At 32.6% G+C, this 19,290-nt stretch overlaps 3 protein-coding genes across 5 annotated transcripts in view; 2 read left to right on the plus strand and 1 right to left on the minus strand.

The window, feature by feature from the left end:
* The window catches only part of LOC125844882 (inositol monophosphatase 3), a 113,890-nt gene that overhangs the window by 55,118 nt on the left and 39,482 nt on the right, over window positions 1-19,290 (plus strand). The window contains exon 1 of one of the 2 annotated variants that reach the window (XM_049524242.1): window positions 132-136. The exons of the other annotated variant lie outside the window; for it this stretch is intronic. The gene's annotated coding sequence lies outside the window, so the exon portion shown is untranslated. Of the gene's footprint in view, window positions 1-131; window positions 137-19,290 lie in introns of those variants that run through there. 2 annotated transcript variants of the gene reach the window in all.
* LOC125844888 (induced stolen tip protein TUB8) lies at window positions 5,098-6,957 on the plus strand. Of its 2 annotated transcripts, none has more exons than XM_049524249.1 (3): window positions 5,098-5,249; window positions 5,816-5,884; window positions 6,279-6,957. In XM_049524249.1, the coding sequence occupies exons 1-3, from the start codon at window positions 5,235-5,237 to the stop codon at window positions 6,639-6,641; spliced, it is 447 nt and encodes a 148-aa protein (XP_049380206.1). In that variant the 5' UTR covers window positions 5,098-5,234; the 3' UTR covers window positions 6,642-6,957. The 2 variants fall into 2 exon arrangements, with proteins under 2 accessions (XP_049380206.1, XP_049380204.1); XM_049524247.1 differs by having other exon boundaries at window positions 5,101-5,249; window positions 5,816-5,893.
* Window positions 12,223-17,804, minus strand: LOC125844416 (E3 ubiquitin-protein ligase UPL5-like). The gene is made up of 4 exons (XM_049523732.1): window positions 17,541-17,804; window positions 16,509-16,986; window positions 12,747-13,330; window positions 12,223-12,486 (listed from the first exon to the last, which is right to left on the minus strand). The coding sequence occupies exons 1-4, from the start codon at window positions 17,802-17,804 to the stop codon at window positions 12,223-12,225; spliced, it is 1,590 nt and encodes a 529-aa protein (XP_049379689.1).

Below are 19,290 nucleotides of genomic sequence, written 5' to 3' on the forward strand. Positions count from 1 at the left end.
ATATATCCCATTCATCGACCACACTTTGTTATAGTATATTTCTATCAGCTTTCCAAGCAATACTTAATCATATATATATGAGATATTAGTTGGTTTTTCATTTAATGTCCAGTATCATTAATTAAACTCAATTAAATTTAAATTTATATAAAAAAAATGTCACATTTCGTTCTCTATATCTAACAAGGCTAAAATTCGAAATCTCATATTATTTCATATAGTTTGGGAGGAAGAAATTATAAATAAGAAAAGCATACTATTATTGAAAATGATATAATTAATGATGTATGTGTTAACAAAAAAAACAAAAACAAGAAAGAAGAAGAACACAACACGTAAATTGTGGCAAAAAAAACAAAGAGGAAAAAATGAGCTTGACAGTCTGATAATCTTGGAGATGTTTTAAAAACATTTTCACTAATGTACTATTTAGGTAAAAAAGGAAAAGTACTAGATCCGATGTATCATTTACTCGTCAATTAAAAATCTCGAGTTTAATTTTCACGATAGAGAAGTTTCTCAGAAAAATGCTTTCATTTTAAGAATTTGAGACAAATTCGAATTAATCAGATCGGTGAATGAATTTTGAATAACACATGCATGAAGCCAAAAATACTTAAAAGAACTTACGTAAGTAAACACATACAATTAGCCAACTTATTGATATTAATTGTTAGTATATATTTCTTGAGTAACTATTTTCTTCGTATTAATCTATGCTACATTTTTTTTAATCAATTAGAAAAAAAAATACTCTTTTAAAACATCATTTTATTTTTTTAATGAAATAACTTGTAACACAAATATCTATAAATTATTTTTAAAATCTTTATTTTATTCTTAAATTTCGTATAGAGTCAAACACCATCAATAAATTTTAAGGAATGGGTAATTTAGTTTTGTTAGTAGTGAAATTATGTGACAGTCTCATAAATAAATATCATTTTTCTACCTTATAGAGGTGGACAAAAAGTCATGTCAGCAATAGTAACATGTTAAATGTTAATAGTATAAATTCAAAATACTTTATAATATAGTATATTATAGCATCCTATATTATAGTGGGGTCACAAGGAATCAAAAATATTCCAAGGAAATTAGCCAAACACAAGAGCCATCTCACTTCACATCCAATTTTTAAATAATTCACTTGACATATGCCACTTGGTTTGCCAAACCAAAAATTAAAAAAATTAAAAGATCCCCATCATATATATGGGATAGGAAAAAAGTAAATAAAATATTAGTACTAGTTATTCAACTCCAAAATCATAATAGAGACAATATTCAATTATGGTCCTAATTATTCATTTGGTAGACTAAATAAATTCTAATAGATCCGTATCACAACATAGTTCATACTTCATAGCATGTATTGTCCATTCTGATTCTATAATAATTATGATTTATCTCTTGAACTACGATATTATTAGGCTCAAAAGCGTGCTTATCATGTAAAATTATATTATGTCTTATAAAAATGAGGCATTATTACTAATTGGTATATGCTTTGTTCACTCTAATTTGAGATGTATATTCTGATGATGACTCTATTCTTGTTTTTATTTTTCCCAATGCTATGGTCCAAAATTTCGTGTTTATTTGACGGTGAGGATCTTATAATAATAAAAAAAAAATTACACTTGTATTTTAGTGGTAGAAATTCTTTGATGAAGTTTTGTATATATATTAATAAAAAAAACTCTAGCTTGAGACATTCTACACTAAAATTTAATGTGCATTGCATATTCTCTTGGTACTTGTATCAATGTCAATAATAGTAACAACAAATATCAAATAGAAGTAATCTGCCTTTTATATTCTGAAAAAAATATGTCAGCATGTTTGGTATCATTCAAATAATAAGATTGATTTAAATTTTAAAATTTTAAACACACGAAAAAGTCGAAAGAGAGTTCAACATTCTACTATATATACCTAAACGATATCATTTTCCATCGAAAAAGGTCAATCCAAATCCCCTCAACCCTACCTGGCTCCGTTATCGCTCCTTCATTGTAAGAATATCGTTCAAGCATCATTCATCTCTACGGGGATTATTCATTTTCTCAATATCTTTTTTTTCTACAACATCAAATATATATATATAAAGTTTTTCGGAGAGCCGACGTAATATGTAAAGTTATTGTCACGTGATTTGCACTATAAAGACAATCTCTTACAGAGATATAAGCTAATACTGTGTATAATAAGCGCTATTAATTCAATTTTCCTTCGAACATTGTGTATAACGAAAGCTTAGTGCACCCGACTCTGTGTTTCAGTCAACTATATACAGATAAGAGTATGGGCAAATGACACAAATCCAGCGTGGCAAAATCAGAAAAAGTAATGAAAGTGGGGCCCAAATAGCACGAGTAGTACTACCTGGAAAGCATCTAAAGGGTCTTAGGGCCCAAATAAAGTAGGGCCCAGTTAGAGAAAACCCAAAAGGATTTGGATCTAAAAAGGAAGTGCCACGTCAGAATATGGGGCCCATTTAGACGTTAATGATCGTAAATTGTGATAGTGGGGGCCCATTTCGGCACCGGCCCTTCACTATTATTTTGGACTTTACGTTCATAGCCATTTGTCCACAAATAAAAACTAATAATAATAATAATAATCCAAGTTGGCATTTTTTTTTCTTCAAATTCCTAAACATTCTCATCTTGACTAGTATTGTAGAAAAAACCATTTTACTATATTTGGTGAAATTTTGATGTGATTTTACACTATGTATTTTTACTGTTGTTAATGTAAGGTGTGTCATGCCAACAATAAATAAATAAAAAAATAGTTCGATGTATAAATTATTTCGCGTTTAGCAAGATCTGAAAGGATCGTCATATTTCAATAAGGAGTGACGTAAGTAGTTTATCTTGAGCATGTATCAATATTTGATCATGACTCGAGTTCGTGATTAATAGATTGATCCAATCCAAAGTTGACAACAAAAGATGTATAATTTGAATAGTAGTATCACAAGTTTAAGTTGTTTAATGTTTTATTTATTTAATTTATATGATGCGAAGAGTTATGGAGCTTTTGATTTTAAATATAACATAATGTTTGTTTGGTTATAAGATTTTTTAAAATACGTGATCTTAAACATGTCAAAATATTTGTAATTAAGAATAAAATATTTAATATGAAGTTAAACTATTTTTAGATTGTAGTAACATATTTTGCAACTTTTGCATTTACAAAACAACTTATTAAAATGAATTTTACTAAAATATACTATCATACCACATTGGTAAATGCACCTACTGAAAGAAAATATGTTGCTACTAATTAAACATTTATACAATAATTTGTGAGATCCAATACATACATTAAAAAAGTTTAGATAAAAGGTTGAGTCATTATTTACATGGATTAGCAGCTTGATTCGTTCTAATGGTAAGAGTTGTGATATAGTGATACATACTCTTTTATTTTTCTTTAAATAGAAATCTCAAATTCAAGCTTTAAGTACAAAAGCGTGATTACAAAATACTTTACCCTACGTAAAAGTTTTCGGCGTGAGTCAATACTCAATCGAACCCTACTGAAAATAGGATGTGAAATTTTAAAAAAATTATATTTATTCCCTTAAACCAAGAGATTTTGTTGTAAAGGGACTAGAATTAAGAAAAATATTAATTTAAAAATTAGAAGAACATGAAAGCATGATGGTCTTAGTCACCTACATGCCCTACTGCACAAAACACAGGAAGAAAAAAGATATGATAGCTGTTATAGTAAATGGTCTCCACCACCATGTGACTTTGCTATTTCCCAATCAAAACAAATGCTTTTAAACAAACCTAATAAATGAATTAATTAATAATATTATTAAAAAAAAAAAACCTTCTAGTTGAGTTGAGGATCTATCGAAATCACATATGTTTAGCTACCTTTTAAGATAGAAGTAAGGTCGTGTGTACACACTATTCTTTCCACTTGCAGCATGAGACTAAATATGTTATTGTTACTGTATTATCATATAGAAAGCCCATCATCTTGAAAATCAATAAGGTAAAAACAGAAAGAATGTGTTGAATATTAATTTTCTTAGAAAATTCTATCAATGTGAACTTATTCATATTGTTGATCCTAAATTTGAATGAATACATTAATAAGTAATTAAATGAGTTTGTAATGCCACCAAACGAAAAGGTTTTTATTTTCTAAATAAATAAGGAAGAAAAAAAGGAAAAGAATGAGTTACTGTTTGTTTTCTTATAAGAGATTGTTAATGTGAACTTGTTCATATTGTCGATCTAATGTTTGAATAGATAAATTGATAAATAAATGAATTTATAATTTTTTTCAAAGAAAAAGCTCTCCATCTTGAAAATCAAAAAGGAAAAGAATGTGTAAGAATATTATTTTTCTTATAAAATAAGGTAAGCATGAACTTATTCTCATTATTGATCTCAAGTTCAAATTGATAAATAAATTAAGTCATAATGCTATGAAAGGAAAAAATCGTCACGTTAAAAAACAATAAGGAAAACGAGGAAAGGGGATACAATTTTGTTGAATTTCGGAAAAAATGACATCTATTGTCCTTTTTAAGACTATTTAAAAAATAATCAAAATCAAGAAGTTTCAAATTTCAAGTTTTACTTGTTGAATTTGAAATTCCATAACTATAGCTGAAAATGGTTATTTGTGAATTTTACTATTTTACTATGTGTTACTTGATGGACTTACTCTATTAGAATCTAAGATTAATTGAACATGTAAATTTAAATATCCATGATTATAACAATAATAACATACTGAATGTTATCCCATAAATGGGGTATGCATATCTTAATTCTATCTTTACAGATATAGAAGTTGTTTCTGATAGATCTTCAACTCGAGTACGGAGTGATTAAACTTATAAAAAAATAAGGAAAAAAGAAAATATTTTGTAAGATTATTATTACTTATTTTCTTATTATTATAAGCATAAAGTAAAGTAAAAGTAAATACATTTACAACTAGACATCCAAATCTTTTGTACACCCTTAATTGTCAGTGATGTGAGGTGAGGTGTCAATATGTATATCCTGCAAGATTCTTTTTTCTTCCATTAATTATTTTTAAATTAAATACACTCCATTTTACTTCTCTATATAAAGCTCTCTTGTTTGATCATTTTTTCCATCACCAATTACAATTACAAACCTTTTGCCCCTTCCATTTCTTCATTTATTTTCCTCTTTCTCATTTTCTTATTTTTCAACTTTATTCCAATGGCCAGTGTTGAGGTATTTTTATAATAATGTTTTTTTTTCTATTTCTTTCTAAATGAAAACTAAAAACTAATCAAGATCAGTTAGCTAATTAACTTTTCTTCAATGATTTTAATATCCTGAAATATTATTAGATCATTCTTGTATAAAGATGCGATCATATTTGACATCAAGATTTATTACCAATTTAACTCGAACTTTTTAAAAACGTCAACTAGCATGGTGGATCCTCCAAAAGTAGTGAATGTTTGAATGATCCGATCGACACTATTGATGAAACAGTTTTTAAGAAGTAGAATTTAACACCAATTTTTTTAAATATTAGCCTAGTGATCTGATAGATCAAATTAGGAAAACACTAAAAAAATAGAATCTTGATCTTACTTACTAGCTATAGTATATGTTTTGATATTATTTTTCCCTTTAAACTAAAAAAGCAGAATTCTTGAATCTTTAATTTTGTTAAAACCATATGTAATACTTTTACATATGATCAATCTGAAAACAGTTGATCATTAATCAAAGATATTTTAATTTGATGGATCTTTCTCACTTGATTGATTTTTTTGTCTTTCTTAAAGGTTGAATCTGCACCAGTAGCAGCAGTAGAGACTACTCCAGCTGAGGTTGAGGCTACCCCAGCTCCAGAGGTAACCAAGGTAGCATTTAATTATTTGATCGTCTTATCTAAAAGTTTAATCTGTTAAAAGAAGTTACACTTTTAATTACTTAATAATGTTTTGTAACACCCGCTCACATGTTATGTTGCTTGGAATCTTCAAAACTGTGATTGCATGCGTTCCTGTCAGATCCTCAGAAAGTAATATAGTTTTTGAGGATCTGACACGGATGCGGTATCAAACATAGCTCAAGTGTTGGTCTGATTATTTTTTTTTGCTTGTCCAAACACGTGGAAGTTCTTTTTTATAATAGTAGTGGTGCGATTTGAACTCAGGACATCTGACTGCTCTGATATCGTATTGAATTTTGCATGATCATGTTATTTAAAGTAGGTTTTAATTAACTTAATTGTGTCTTCAACAGGTGGAGGAACCAGCCCCAGTTGTAGAAAAGGAAGTCGAGGTCGAATCAACACCAGCACCAGTAGAAGAAGAGGTTGCTCCTGTTGCGGAGGAAGCAGCAGCCCTTGTAGCTGAAGAGCCTGCAGCTGCAGAACCTACAGCCGCAGTGGCAGCTGCAGTAGAACCTGTTGCAGCCCCAGTTGAGGAACCTGCGGTTGTAGAAGAACCTGCAGCCGCAGCAGAGGAACCGGTGGCTGCAGCACCAGTTGAGGAGGCTGCAGCACCCGAAGCTGAACCAGAAGCAGCCCCAGTTGCGGAACCGGAAGCAGAGAAAGCAGAGGAAGCTGCCCCTGTATCTGAGGAACCAGAGAAAGTTGAAGAGTAAATTCAATGGTTGAGAATGATGGTTTTTTTTTATTATTGAAGTTTGGTTGTGTTTATTTTGCTTCTTAGTTGAGTATTTTATTTACTACTATTATTACTATATTTTAATATAATATGGTTACAATGAGGCATATGTTAGCATTAACATATGTCTAGGTCTAGGTGGTCGGGTGGGATATTTTACATAGTTTTTTTAAAGCTATGTTTGTTATCTTGTCCAGGGTTCAGTTTGTCATGGTTTGATTAAAGATGATATGAGATTTGATCTCTAGTTATGATAATAATAATAAAGGGGTAATATCTTTTTTGTTGTTTTATTAATGGTTTAATATCGGAAACAACTTCGCATTAAATTTTCTAGAAGTCATATCACCAAAATATTTAAGGGCTACACATAAAAAAATGAGAAAATCGATTAATTTCTGTAAATTGGCGCCTAAATGTCCAAAATGAACTTTAAAACGGGGAGACTGTATGAATTGTTCCCCCAACTCCCTACGGAGGGTTCTGTAAAGGTTTCACAAAGAAATGAAAAGTCACAACCCTTTGAAAAGATCTCATCGGAGAGGTCACAAGTGTTCGAAAAAATTACAACCTTTTGTAAAAGTCACAAATTTTTGAAAAAATTTCAACCCTTTTAACATTATGCTTTTAAATAAATTTAAGAGAAAATGCATAAGTACCCCCCAGCCTATACCCGAAATCCCAGAGACACACCTAACCTTTACTAAGGTCCTATTAACCCCCCGAACTTATTTTATATGTAATATTCTACCCCTTTTTGGCCTATGTGGCATTGTCTTGTGGGCCCATCGCATGTTGACATTTTTTTCGAGGATAGTGCCACGTAGGCCGAAAAGGGGTAGAATATTATAGATAAATTAAGTTCAGGGGGGTAATAGGACCTTTGTAAAGGTTAGGTGTGTCTCTGAGATTTCGGGCATAGGCTGGGGGGTACTTATGCATTTTTCCTAAATTTAATATAATATAAAATATAAAAGATATACTAAATTGGATATTTTAAGTTGGGGGCATTATCATAAGTTAACATTTAACTTAGGGAACTAATGATTTTAAGAAAGTATAGATATATATATACCATGGATATTTCTCGATTTTTTGTGTGAATTATCCCATGGACTTGGCACCTTGGAGCACCCTAATTTTTTTTCTAAAAAAACTTTATTAGGCCTCCATAATGAGTTGGGGAAACATTACGTATAGTCACACCATTTTTAAGGCTCATTTCGCATTTACCAGCCAACTTTTAGGAATTACGCGTCTGTCCCAGTTTTTCGTGTGTTAATGCCCATGGATCTGGCGCCTTAAAGCATCTAAATTTTTTTTCTGAAAAAACTGTTTAAGGACCTCCATAATGAGTTGGGGAAACATTATGTATAGTTCCACCATTTTTAAGGTCCATTTTCGCATTTACCAGCAAACTTTTAGGAATTACACTATTTTTCTAATTTTTCGTGTGTATTAGCTCATGGATCTGGCGCCTTGGAGTACCCAAAAAAATTCATTTTTTTTATGAAGATGTAACATCTCGCAATTTGAAATTGCTAGGAAGAAGCTAAGAACTAGAAATAGTCATTTTTGGAAATAATGAAAATCTGGAAATTTGTTTAAGATAGGAAAAGTTGAGTTTTAGCCAACTTCAAACGGCCATAACTTCTAGCTCATGATGAGTTAAAGGTACTTCTAGATATGGTAGGAAAGCTCTTGGAATGATATTTCTAACGCCGCTGAGTTTAGGCGATTCGGAGTTCGTATGAGTAAGTTATGCCCTTTGGAAGTTGGGCTGTTAGAATAAGGAAAGTCCAATCCGGATATTGAAAGGGTAGTTTGGTCTTTTCCTTGCCCAATTATTTTATTTCATTTTTGGTAATTAAGTTAGGGTCTAATCAGAATTAGATCAGTTTACGCTTTTACCAAAATATGCTAGGGCTTGGAGAAAAGACAAAAGAAGAGGAGAAAAGAGAAGAGAAGCAAGATTCGTTTAAGATTCGTCGAGATTAGCTTGTGGATTTTGTCGGGGGGAATCCCTACAAGGCATGTGAGATCACAAAACATTGGGTTAGTTCATCCACGCGCCAAACATGTTTAATTCAATGATTTTTGTTCTAAAAGAGTTAGAATTTGATGCTTTTGAGTTGTGTTCTTGAGATTGCTTTCATTATTGAACTTGTGTGATTGATGGGCTTTCTGGAGATCTTTTGGCGATGTTAAAAGTTGTTTTAATTTGAATTCTAGTATATATGCTTTGGGTATCTGAATCTAAGAAAGTATTGAGAAAGAAATCGATTTAAAACGATTTAGGATCAAAAAACGAATTGAAAAATTCGTCAGACACACCTGGGATGGGGCAGGAGCGGCGCGCCCCATCTGCGCCAGAGGGTCTTGGGCAGCGCGCCCAAAGTGATCCCCAGAAAGTTGGGGCCTGGCACGGCGCGCCCGGGATGCGCCCAAATCATCATTTTTCACCAATTTTCGTCGTTTAGCCTATTTAAGTCATTCTAAAGTGTACTAACACTTTTTATTGATTCTAACTACTTTAAATGACTTCTAAACATCTAGAAATCATCCAGAAACATAAATCATAACCTTGAATCCATAAATTCAAATTCAAGGAAAGTCAAGAGCCAAGTCTAGGAAGTTCTTAGAGTTTTTTCAGGAAGTCTTTTTGCAAATGCTTTTAAATTTGTTTTAAGACTTAAAGTTCAAGTTGAATAAAGAGTAAAGTTTGAAGTCCATTTCTTCAAAGAAGTATATGGGACTATGTATTCCCAAAGAGTTTAAAATATTTTCATATTTAAATAAGAACGGAAACTGAGATTTTCAAAGAGCCTTTGAGCTAGTTTTCAGAAAAGAGTAATCGATTTCTAAAGAATCAAGAGAGGAAACTTTGATTTCCAAGATAGCCTTTGAACTAAGTTTTTGAGCAATTATCTTAAATCACAGAAAGAAGTATGTTTTTAAACATAAGAGCTAGTATCATATTTTGGGAGTTGTATTGAGCACCGATATGGGGGAGAGTTCAGACAAACACACATCCCCCGTAAACCATGTAGCCATCATGAGTTAAAAAGGGTCATATTTTGTAGATGATTCTTTTAGTGCTTTTTAACATAGACTAGTGGATCCACTTAGTAGTTCAGGTTCTATTCCCTCGGCAAGGTATAAGGTGTCCATGCCAGCGTGAGGCAAAATGTTGTATTATCACAATAGCTCTTACATGATGGTTGTCGGTTAAAGAAACTCCCACATAAGTATTTGTATTCTTATATACACAGTTTATTGTATTTTTACATACATTTCAGAGTTATATGTATCTTTGCATACACACAAAGTTGACATCATATTTTAAACAACTTTTCTTTATATTGCACTTGTTTTAAACTGTTTTATATTGAAATGAGTTCAGTTATGTTGAGTGAGTTGAGCTAGGTAAGTTTTTAGATTCTTTTCAAGCCTATGTTGTGTTTAACATTCTAACTCGCATACTTGTACATTCAATGTACTGATGCTAGTTGACATGCATCTTATTATGATGCATACACAGGTAACTAGGATCGGCATCCAGCGCATTGTTGATCCAGTTGATCATTTCAGAGTCATGTGGTGAGCCTTCTTGCTTTCCGGAGGATCCCTTTTATTGCCTTCTTGACATCCATCTTAGTTGTTTTAGAGGCTTCATAGATAGTCAATCAAATATTAGTTCATTTGTGATTATCTTGTTATTGGCTTATGATCAGACTTTAGTTGCCACTTTGGCTAAGTTAAATGTTTATTTTCTTAAAACATTAAGACTTCAGTTTTGAGACATGTTGAGTTATCTTGTATTTTGATTCTCTTTCTTATGTCTAAGTCTTCTGCTGAGTAAGTAAGCCAGGCGAAGGGTTCGCTTGGGGCCAGCAATGGTTCTCGAGTGTCAGTACCGCCCAGGGTGTAGGTTCGGGGAGTGACAGAGGACCTCCGTAATGAGTTGGGAAAGCATTATGTGTAGTCCCACCATTTTTAAGGCCCATTTTTGCAATTACCAACCAATTTTTAGGAATTACGCAACTTTCTCAATTTTTCGTGTGTATTAGCTCATGGATCTGGCGCCTTGGAGCACCCATTTTTTTTCCTTTTTTGAAAAAACTCTGTAATAAGTTGGTGAAGCATTACGTATAATCCCACCATTTTTTAAGGCTTATTTTCATATTACCAACCAACTTTAAGGAATTACACGACTTTCCCAATTTTTCAAGTGTATTAGCCTATGGATGTGACGCCTTGTAGCACCTAACGAGCGATACCAATCAACATCTTTAATATCAAAACATAGACTAACTTCTTAAATACAATTTAAGCATAGGTGAGAAAACCTTCCACCCATGTGAATCCGTATGTGAGAAATATCTTTCACAAACCATGATCATAGTCATATGTGAGAAAATCTTTCTTAATAACATTGATACTTTCATCTAAAAGCATCCTATAATCATAATCATCATTTTCATAAGACATGCATAATTATTTGGGAAAGGTATTTCTCACATATGGATAATCAAATTCATGGTATATTACACACGAAAAATAAAGAAAGTCATGTAATCCCTAAAAGTTGGCTTGTAGATGTAAAAATATGCCTTAAAAATTGGTGGGAGTATACATAATGCTACCCCCAACTCATTATGGAGGTCCTCATAAAAAAATTTCTGAAAAAATTTCAGGATACCCTAAGACACCAAATCCATGGGTAATACACAGGATAAATCAAGAAAGTCATATAGTTCCTAAAAATTGGCTCGTAAATATAAAATATGTCTTAAGATGGTGGAGGAATTGTCCAGATGAAGGTCCTTAGAAATGTTGTTTGAACTATTTGCCCTTTGTAAAAAGATTTTGTTTTAGACAATAAAAAAATCACCCTTTTTTTCAAATATTATACCTTTATTTTAATGATATTAAATATCGACTACGATGAATGTAAGAAATATTAGATAGTTTTTTTCTTATTACGACTAAATTTCTACATGAAGAATCTTTTTTTCAATTAAAATAAACTTGATCCAAAAAAAATATCCAAATAACCTCCAAATAATAAGCAAAAAAGCTTTTTTAAAAAGGTCCAAAAATAGGCCAAAAAAAGGGTCTTTGAACGTGTTGGTAATCCTTTTTAATAAGGGTTAGCTCTCCATGTTCTTCTTATTGTTTTTCTTAATTAGAGACAAATGATTATTATCACAATAATCAAATAATAATTATTTGAAGATATACATATTAATTTTTCCTAACTGAACCGGCCAATGCACACCCCTATTTTCTATCACTCATTTTTGCACATTCTCTTATCTGCTAGGTTTCCGATATAAAGATAGAGTGAACAACCAATGACTAATCACAATCAAAAAAATTTTGATGCAATATTTAAGTAACAATCAAAATAAATATTGTATCTAAACTAACAATACATTAAAACAGGTATCAACAATCCAAACAAGGTATTATTATAAATTTAGAACAAGTAACTTTGAAGAACTAGTATCTCATGTTTATAAACTCTAAAATCTTGGTTTCGCCTCTGCCTCTAATCACACGGTACCAAAGCTGGATCCAATGTCTCCTTGGGTGATTATCCTGAGTCGATCTTCCATCTCTGTCATGGATTGATAAATTGGAAAGCATAGTTGGTAGAAGCAAGTATGTGAAGATGGCAAGTAATCATCAGGCTTTAGGGTTTTGTGGATGGACAATCTTGAATCAAGACTACCAAAGCCCTCAAAAGGCAGAGACTTAATTGAAGTCCAGAAGAAAAGGAGCATTTTTCTCTGCTCAACAGACATAGTCTCTACTATCTGCACACAAATAAAGAAAAGTAATTCACATCGATGTAATGTAAGGGAAGGATCGATGATAATGACAAAACATTCTGAATAATCGATGTGTTTATCAAGCAGTCAAGCAAAGACTTACAAAATTATATTTCAATTGTTTTGTTTCTATTAAATGTGTGCTACCAGTAGAGAACATGTTGTAGTTTGATTTTTGTAAATGAAGTTTAATGACAAGTTTAAGGGGTTATCGACATATTTACAGGTAGACAAGAAGCGTGTACCTTCCAAAACCAGGATATTTGAAGATCACTTTCTTCATAGACATTGTAATCAGTATGTTCTTTCCAATCTTCGACAGAAATATCACTTCTACCACCAAGCATTAAGTTGAAATCTTCAAGACTAAGACACCGGAAAAAGGACCAGAGCCTTGACCTAGTTATTACATCTGAAAATCCTTTTGAGAAATACGCGACCTGCTCTGCTATTGATGTTACATAGTGATATTGGATAAGAAGATGCACATAGGTCTCCCTATTCTTGCTGTCCACAACGATATTTTTCCCGTTGGGACAAAGCTCTATTTCTCTCCTCACACCCAATGACTCAACTTCACAAACAAATGTTAATGCTAACACGTCTTGATCCACTATCTTTGCATCCATCTGCAATATCTCCTTGCAGCTACGGTACAAGAACGGATCTGTGTCCCTAATGTCTTCTAATAATACACCATTTCCAGCCAATTGTAAGAAAAATACACAATAAAAAACAACTCCGATTTGTACATCATATGCTAAGGCCAATGCAATCATCCTTCCAGAGAATCGAAAATACTCAAGGTGTAATGGATTCACTTCAGATGCTGCAACAAGCACAAATAGTAGATGAGAAATATTAATATTCCAAATAAAAGGAAAAAGGGTCAAATATACTCTCCCTCAACATTGAGATTTAAAGAGGCTATACCTTTGTTGAAAAAACAATCACTTTTCTACTCACTCATAAAATAATTTTGAGTTGGGTATGAGTATAAGAGGGATTCAGTGGTTTTTAGTTAGGTTAGGTGTGGAGGGGTAAAATAAAATGTGTAAAGAAATATTTTTAAAACACCTAAGATGGTTAAGTGTATCTATGAATCCTTTGTTAGAGAACTAGGGTATATATGCACCACTTAATAGACAGTGAAATTGCGTATAAGCACCACTTCTTAGATAATGAGAGTAGTGTTTGGTATGTGAAATATTTTTCTAGAAAATATTTTCTTGGAAAATAAGGTGGTTTCTAACTTATTCTCTCATGTTTGGCTGGTGAGTGTATAATATTTTCTAATAATTGTTTGATAAATGATAAACATTTTTTGAGAAAATATTTTTGTTGTTTAGCTAGAGAGTAGAAAATACAATATCAAAAAATAATTTATGATCTAGAAACCAACCTTGATAACTGATCCAGAACCCCACCCTGACATTCAGACTGAGGACCCGAATGATTGATTCAGGTTCTGACCTTGACAAACGACATGAGACTAATCTCGACACCTGAATGGGGACATGATACTAATGATCAATCTGATATCCAATTCTGATTATTGAATTGAGACCAAATTTTGAACTAAAAATCGACCCCAACACCGGACCTAGAATCCGACCCTAACACCTAACCCTGACGACTGGTCCAAAACCTGACCTTGACTCCGACTAGGGACCTGACTTTCAAACGAAAACCAATCCCAACACCTAAATCTATACACGACCTCAACAACCAATTATGATCCAATCTCGACACTCGACTCGAGATCCAACGATCTAATCGAGAGTGACATTTAAACTTGATCCTGATTTTCAAAATAGAACCCAGTCTTACTTTCGACCCAGGACCTGACTTCCAAATGGTGGCTTGACCCATACTATTTACTCGGGGTTTGATGTGTCATGAACCTAGGTACATTCAACGCCCAAAACAGAGGATTATTGCAAGTAACCAAATATGTTTTTATCGATATGATGCTTTTTGGTGTAATGTGCAAGAAAAGATATTTTGGAAACAATTGAAAGAAAAAAGCCTAAAATGAAAATGAAGTGGCTAAGGACGGATGGTCATACTAGTCGTGGATCTATGTACGGTCTATGAACCTAGCTGTAAATATTGCCTAAGCGAGAAAAAAGCCAAGTGCAAGACAACGAGACCATGTACGGTCTGCGGTGACTTGTACGATAAGGCTATGAGTCTGTGAAGCTTCAAACTAAATGAAGTCTAAGTCCAAATCTAAAGGAAAGTTGAACAAGACTTCATACGAGCTGTGGAGACCTATATGATTCGTATTGAGGCTCGTGGGAAGATGAGACTAAAGTTAAACAAATTGTTCTAAGTGAAAGATTACAAAGGGATTAACAGACCGTGAAGAGCTTCACGAGTCGTTTACCCTTTCATGAACGACATCAACTAGATCACTTTCCTACTTCAACTAAGATTCATCTCTGAGACTATAAATGGTTACTTAAGGTTGTATTATATTATTATTCTTATTTTTTGCTTATATTTGGATAATTAATCAACATTTTGATCTTAAGTTTCAGTTCCTTATCGAAACTGAGTGAACTTCATTATCTTAAGTGTTTCACTTTTGAATATTCGTTAATGTTTCACTACTATTTTGTTGAGAATATGCGCAGCTAAACATCACAATTAGGGTTGTGGGAACCATGACTAGGTAGCTACTGTAGGATCAACCACGAAGGGTTGTTGATTGATTCAGTGCATGCTTCGTTTATATTTTTATTTTGATTGCTTTCTAATAAGTGAACGCGTTAGAATCTTCCTCCATTCATCACCTGCTCGAGTGAGAAGGATATGGTTAGGAAAATCTAGAAATGAATGAACTTTATATTTTATAAACTCGTTTTGAAGATTTGATCATGAGACGGAAAAAAATTTAAAGGAGAAAGCAAGGGTTGACAATGTACACACTTTAAGACCTAGATTAGAGAAGTGATATTCATCTAATAGGGCTGAAAAGCGTTTAGGTATTCTTAACTTGCTAATAACACATACTTAGCATCAAAAAACCTTTATGTGTATGACATATGAGTTGTATGTCGATATCATGGGGAACATAATTAAGATCTCATCCATTTCATAATCAAAATTGTGAGACTATTGTTTGTTACTTTTAATATTGAATTCTAATTACTCTTTTTTAGTTGAGCACTAAATTAAATTCAATCGTCACTTTACACAATTTTTATTTTTTGAAATATCAACCACAACTGAATATAAAAACTAGTAGACTTATTTCTTATGCATTCCCTGTGGGATCGACCTCAACTCTTGTTCAGTTATGTAATTGTCTTCGACCATTTTATATTTCTTAAGTTAAGTGTAATTTTGGACGTATCAAGGTGTGACTTCCAAATCGAGACTAGACCTCGACATCGAACCTTGAAAACTAATCTAGGTCTTAGCCCCGAGATCTGAGTTCCAAATCAAAACCATACCCCGATTCCGATACCCAATCTGGAACCTGAAATGAAAACTAGGATCCGACCTAAGATCTGATATGGGACCCGAATTTAACAACCGACTTAGGTCCTAATTTCTGAACTATGATCTAACCCTAATACTCGATCCCAACGATCGATTCAGGACTTGATTTGATACATGAAATGGGACCCAACCTCGACTATCAACTCTAGCACCCGACTCAGAACACCACCTGGCATCTAACACAAGATCCGACCTCGATGCCTACTTCGGGATTATACTTTGAATGTTTACCTAAGACCTGACACTTAAATTGAGATTCAACCCCGAGCTGATTCGAGACTTAGAAGTTGGGTCTCTAATCGTGGTCGGGTTTCAAATTAAGAATTGAGAATCAGATTCCTAAATAGTATCGAGAATCGGTACGCGAGACTTGAGTTAGTGTGAAAGGCTGAGGTGTGAGGTTGAAAAAGAGTTGTAGAAAATATTTCCTTATTTGTTAGATATAAGTCATATCCCTCAAATTTGAGCAATAATGCATAAATAAAATGAAAGGTTACCTTGATTTGGGAAAAAGCTTCTATTATCGTCTGGGCAAGCAATAAAAAGCTCGTTGTTTGGGTTGAAAATCTCCTGGCATGCTAGTAAGAACCATTCTCTCAACACACCAGGCCCAGTAGCTTGTTCATCTTCGAATTTCACAAAGAAACTTCCTGGCAGATAATCGAGTTTGGCAATATACTCGAACGAGTCTACTAGCAATTTAGACCTGTCAATGAGCATGTTGTACGGATCTTCTACGGCATCTTCAACTTCTGGAAGCATCATCATTGCCAATTGCCTCCGTATATAAAAGTTTGTTACCTCTTTGTGTTCAAAAAGCCACTCATAATGTTCTGATTCCTCTGCAAACTTAGCTATCAAATAGCACAATGAACCCTTTACTTGCTTCATTATCCGCCAAAAATTATTCTCCATATTGATATACAGTTTAGATATACTCTGTAAGTTTTTCAAGATATCAAGATATAGAGACCACTAAGGTACAATTAAAATGTCTTCTATTTTCTCTTTTAAATCCAATAACCTTAAAGAGCATGCCATTTTTGCGAGCAAATCATAGAACATCTTACACAAAGGTAAACCAATATTTTCATAAAACTTTTCTTCATGAGTGTCGTTGTCCATCAATTGTAAGGCATTCCACACTGGAAGCACAAATGCAGTAAAATCACGCACAAGGGTAAATGATAACCCCTCATATCCATATGTTCCCATAGTCGAGTCTAAGTCAAGGGATAACTCAGCCGATATCTCTATAAGAAAAGGGAAAACATCGTTAAAACATACCAATTTTTCTGGTCATACTTACACCTCGCGATCCCTGTGGACTCTATCATTGCCCCTAAACTCCTCCGACAAATTTGATACAATCCATCATCAGTCTCCGCATTTTCTCGCAAAATTATACAAAATTTTAACAGTATAAAAGCATATATTGGTTTAAGGTAATCACTCGTAAGTGAATTAATAAATTCATGAATGGATGTATAAGCAATCATTGTATAATTTTGATTCAGATAAAGCATTACCAAAGCTTTTGGAACAGAGGAGGAAATAAATAACTCAAGATGTTCTGTGGCTTGATCAAAATCATTTGGAGTCGCACTCAAAAAATTCATAACCCCGCTTTGTATCTGATCTGAGACTGAGCAGGGCTCAATAGAGTTATCTTTGTTTTTGCACAACTCTAAAATTTTTGAAGATAAGTCGTTCAATTGATCCATCGCGATGACAACATCACGCTTACGCTTGTTGGTGCCGGTGTTGTTGTTGTTGATGGAAAACGGAGACATTCCGGTCAAATGGGGCAACAAATTTGGGTGGAGAAGAGAGCCGAGAAACAGAGAAAGGCAGAGCAATGTGAAAAGGTGAGGGGAAAATTGGTTTAAAAGAGAAGGGAAGAGATAAAATGGTAATTAATATTTTAAGAATTAATCCCCTTAATATGTTTTAAAACCATTTAAATGCTTTAAGTTAATAAAAGTGAAATTTTGGTACTACTTATGTATTTAAAAATTTATTTACATTAAGGTAGTAAAAGTCACTCAGTAAGTCAATAGATCACATACTTGGAGACATGAATAGAGGAATGTCCGACTCTTTATAAAGTATGCAAGTGATGAAAGAATGAAGTTTGGTGACAACATAATAAGAACTGTGAAAAAAAAAGTTGCATGCTTCTGTCAAATTTCAAACACTGCAATCTTAAAATCTACATCAGACACTAGAAACATATTTTTTTAAGAAATAGTAAAAACTACACCAGTTATCAAAAATTAAGCATCCAGAATATGAATTTCTATTACTTACTTTTTGATTTGTTTTTAAAATCAAAAGTCGTTAAAATATCTAATGATAAGGACAAACGTTCACATTTGACAAACTTAAAAGACTTAATCGCTCATGAGTATATTTAAGTGATTATTTTTCAAATACCTTAAACATAAAGGATCATCTCGAAATTTGTCTCATACTTTCCGGTAGTGTAATCTAATCTAATTTAATATATCTTTTGTGATTTTTACTGAATTTTTAAAAATTATTTTTGCCATTTGAATGTGAACATTTATATCTTTTTTGACTTTTTTGAAATTTTTTTAAAACTTTTTTCGCCATTGTAATATGATTATTTATATATCCTTTGACATTTTTTGTATTTTAAAAAATATATTTTTGGTATTATAATTCAATATATTATAAAAAAAAATTATGCGATTTGGTATGGCATTTAATCTTTTTTCAATATTTTAATAGGATCTAGTTTGATTAAAATTTTCCTTTTTTTTCTACTATTACAATCCGATCTAGTGTACACACTCCTTTCAAACAAAAATTTCATTAGATTTGTTATTTTTGAAAGGCAATGCGATCTAGTACAACTTTTAGTTTAATGAAATCTTTTAGATTCTAGAACTTTCCGCATTTTTTTATATGTATTAATTTTTTGCATTATTGTAGTTCAATGACATTATCACGATTCAAACTGTCATGAGTGAAACCCACAATAAATCACCTTGTGGGAGAACTAACTACTAACCCAAACCGTAGCCCAATACATCCTTAGAAAATTGAGTCAGGAAAAAAATTAATAAGAAAACAGATTCAAACAATCAAGAATGGAGTCCCCATAAACTCAATCAATAGTCAGAATATTTATGCGAAAATAAACCCTTAAGAACAGAAAGTTGTAATACCAAAACTCTAAATAAGTCAAGAGTGGGGATGCATCCCCGAAAACTTAGGACATGAAATAGTCTACTGTCTTTGTCTGAAACGATT

Source organism: Solanum stenotomum, chromosome 11 (genome assembly GCF_019186545.1).
Source record: "Solanum stenotomum isolate F172 chromosome 11, ASM1918654v1, whole genome shotgun sequence".
NCBI lineage: Eukaryota > Viridiplantae > Streptophyta > Magnoliopsida > Solanales > Solanaceae > Solanum > Solanum stenotomum.

What these genes read in the sequence shown, in the direction of transcription:
- LOC125844888 (XM_049524247.1), top strand. An exon ending in CAGCTCCAGAGGTAACCAAG is followed by an intron (nt 5,894 to 6,278) that starts GTAGCATTTAAT and finishes TGTCTTCAACAG; the next exon opens with GTGGAGGAACCAGCCCCAGT.
- LOC125844416 (XM_049523732.1), bottom strand. Translation starts at nt 17,804, where the DNA reads ATGTCTCCGTTTTCCATCAACAACAACAACACCGGCACCAACAAGCGT. An exon ending in CCTCTGTTCCAAAAGCTTTG is followed by an intron (nt 16,987 to 17,540) that starts GTAATGCTTTAT and finishes ATTGTACCTTAG; the next exon opens with TGGTCTCTATATCTTGATAT. An exon ending in AAGCTTTTTCCCAAATCAAG is followed by an intron (nt 13,331 to 16,508) that starts GTAACCTTTCAT and finishes TGCTTGTTGCAG; the next exon opens with CATCTGAAGTGAATCCATTA.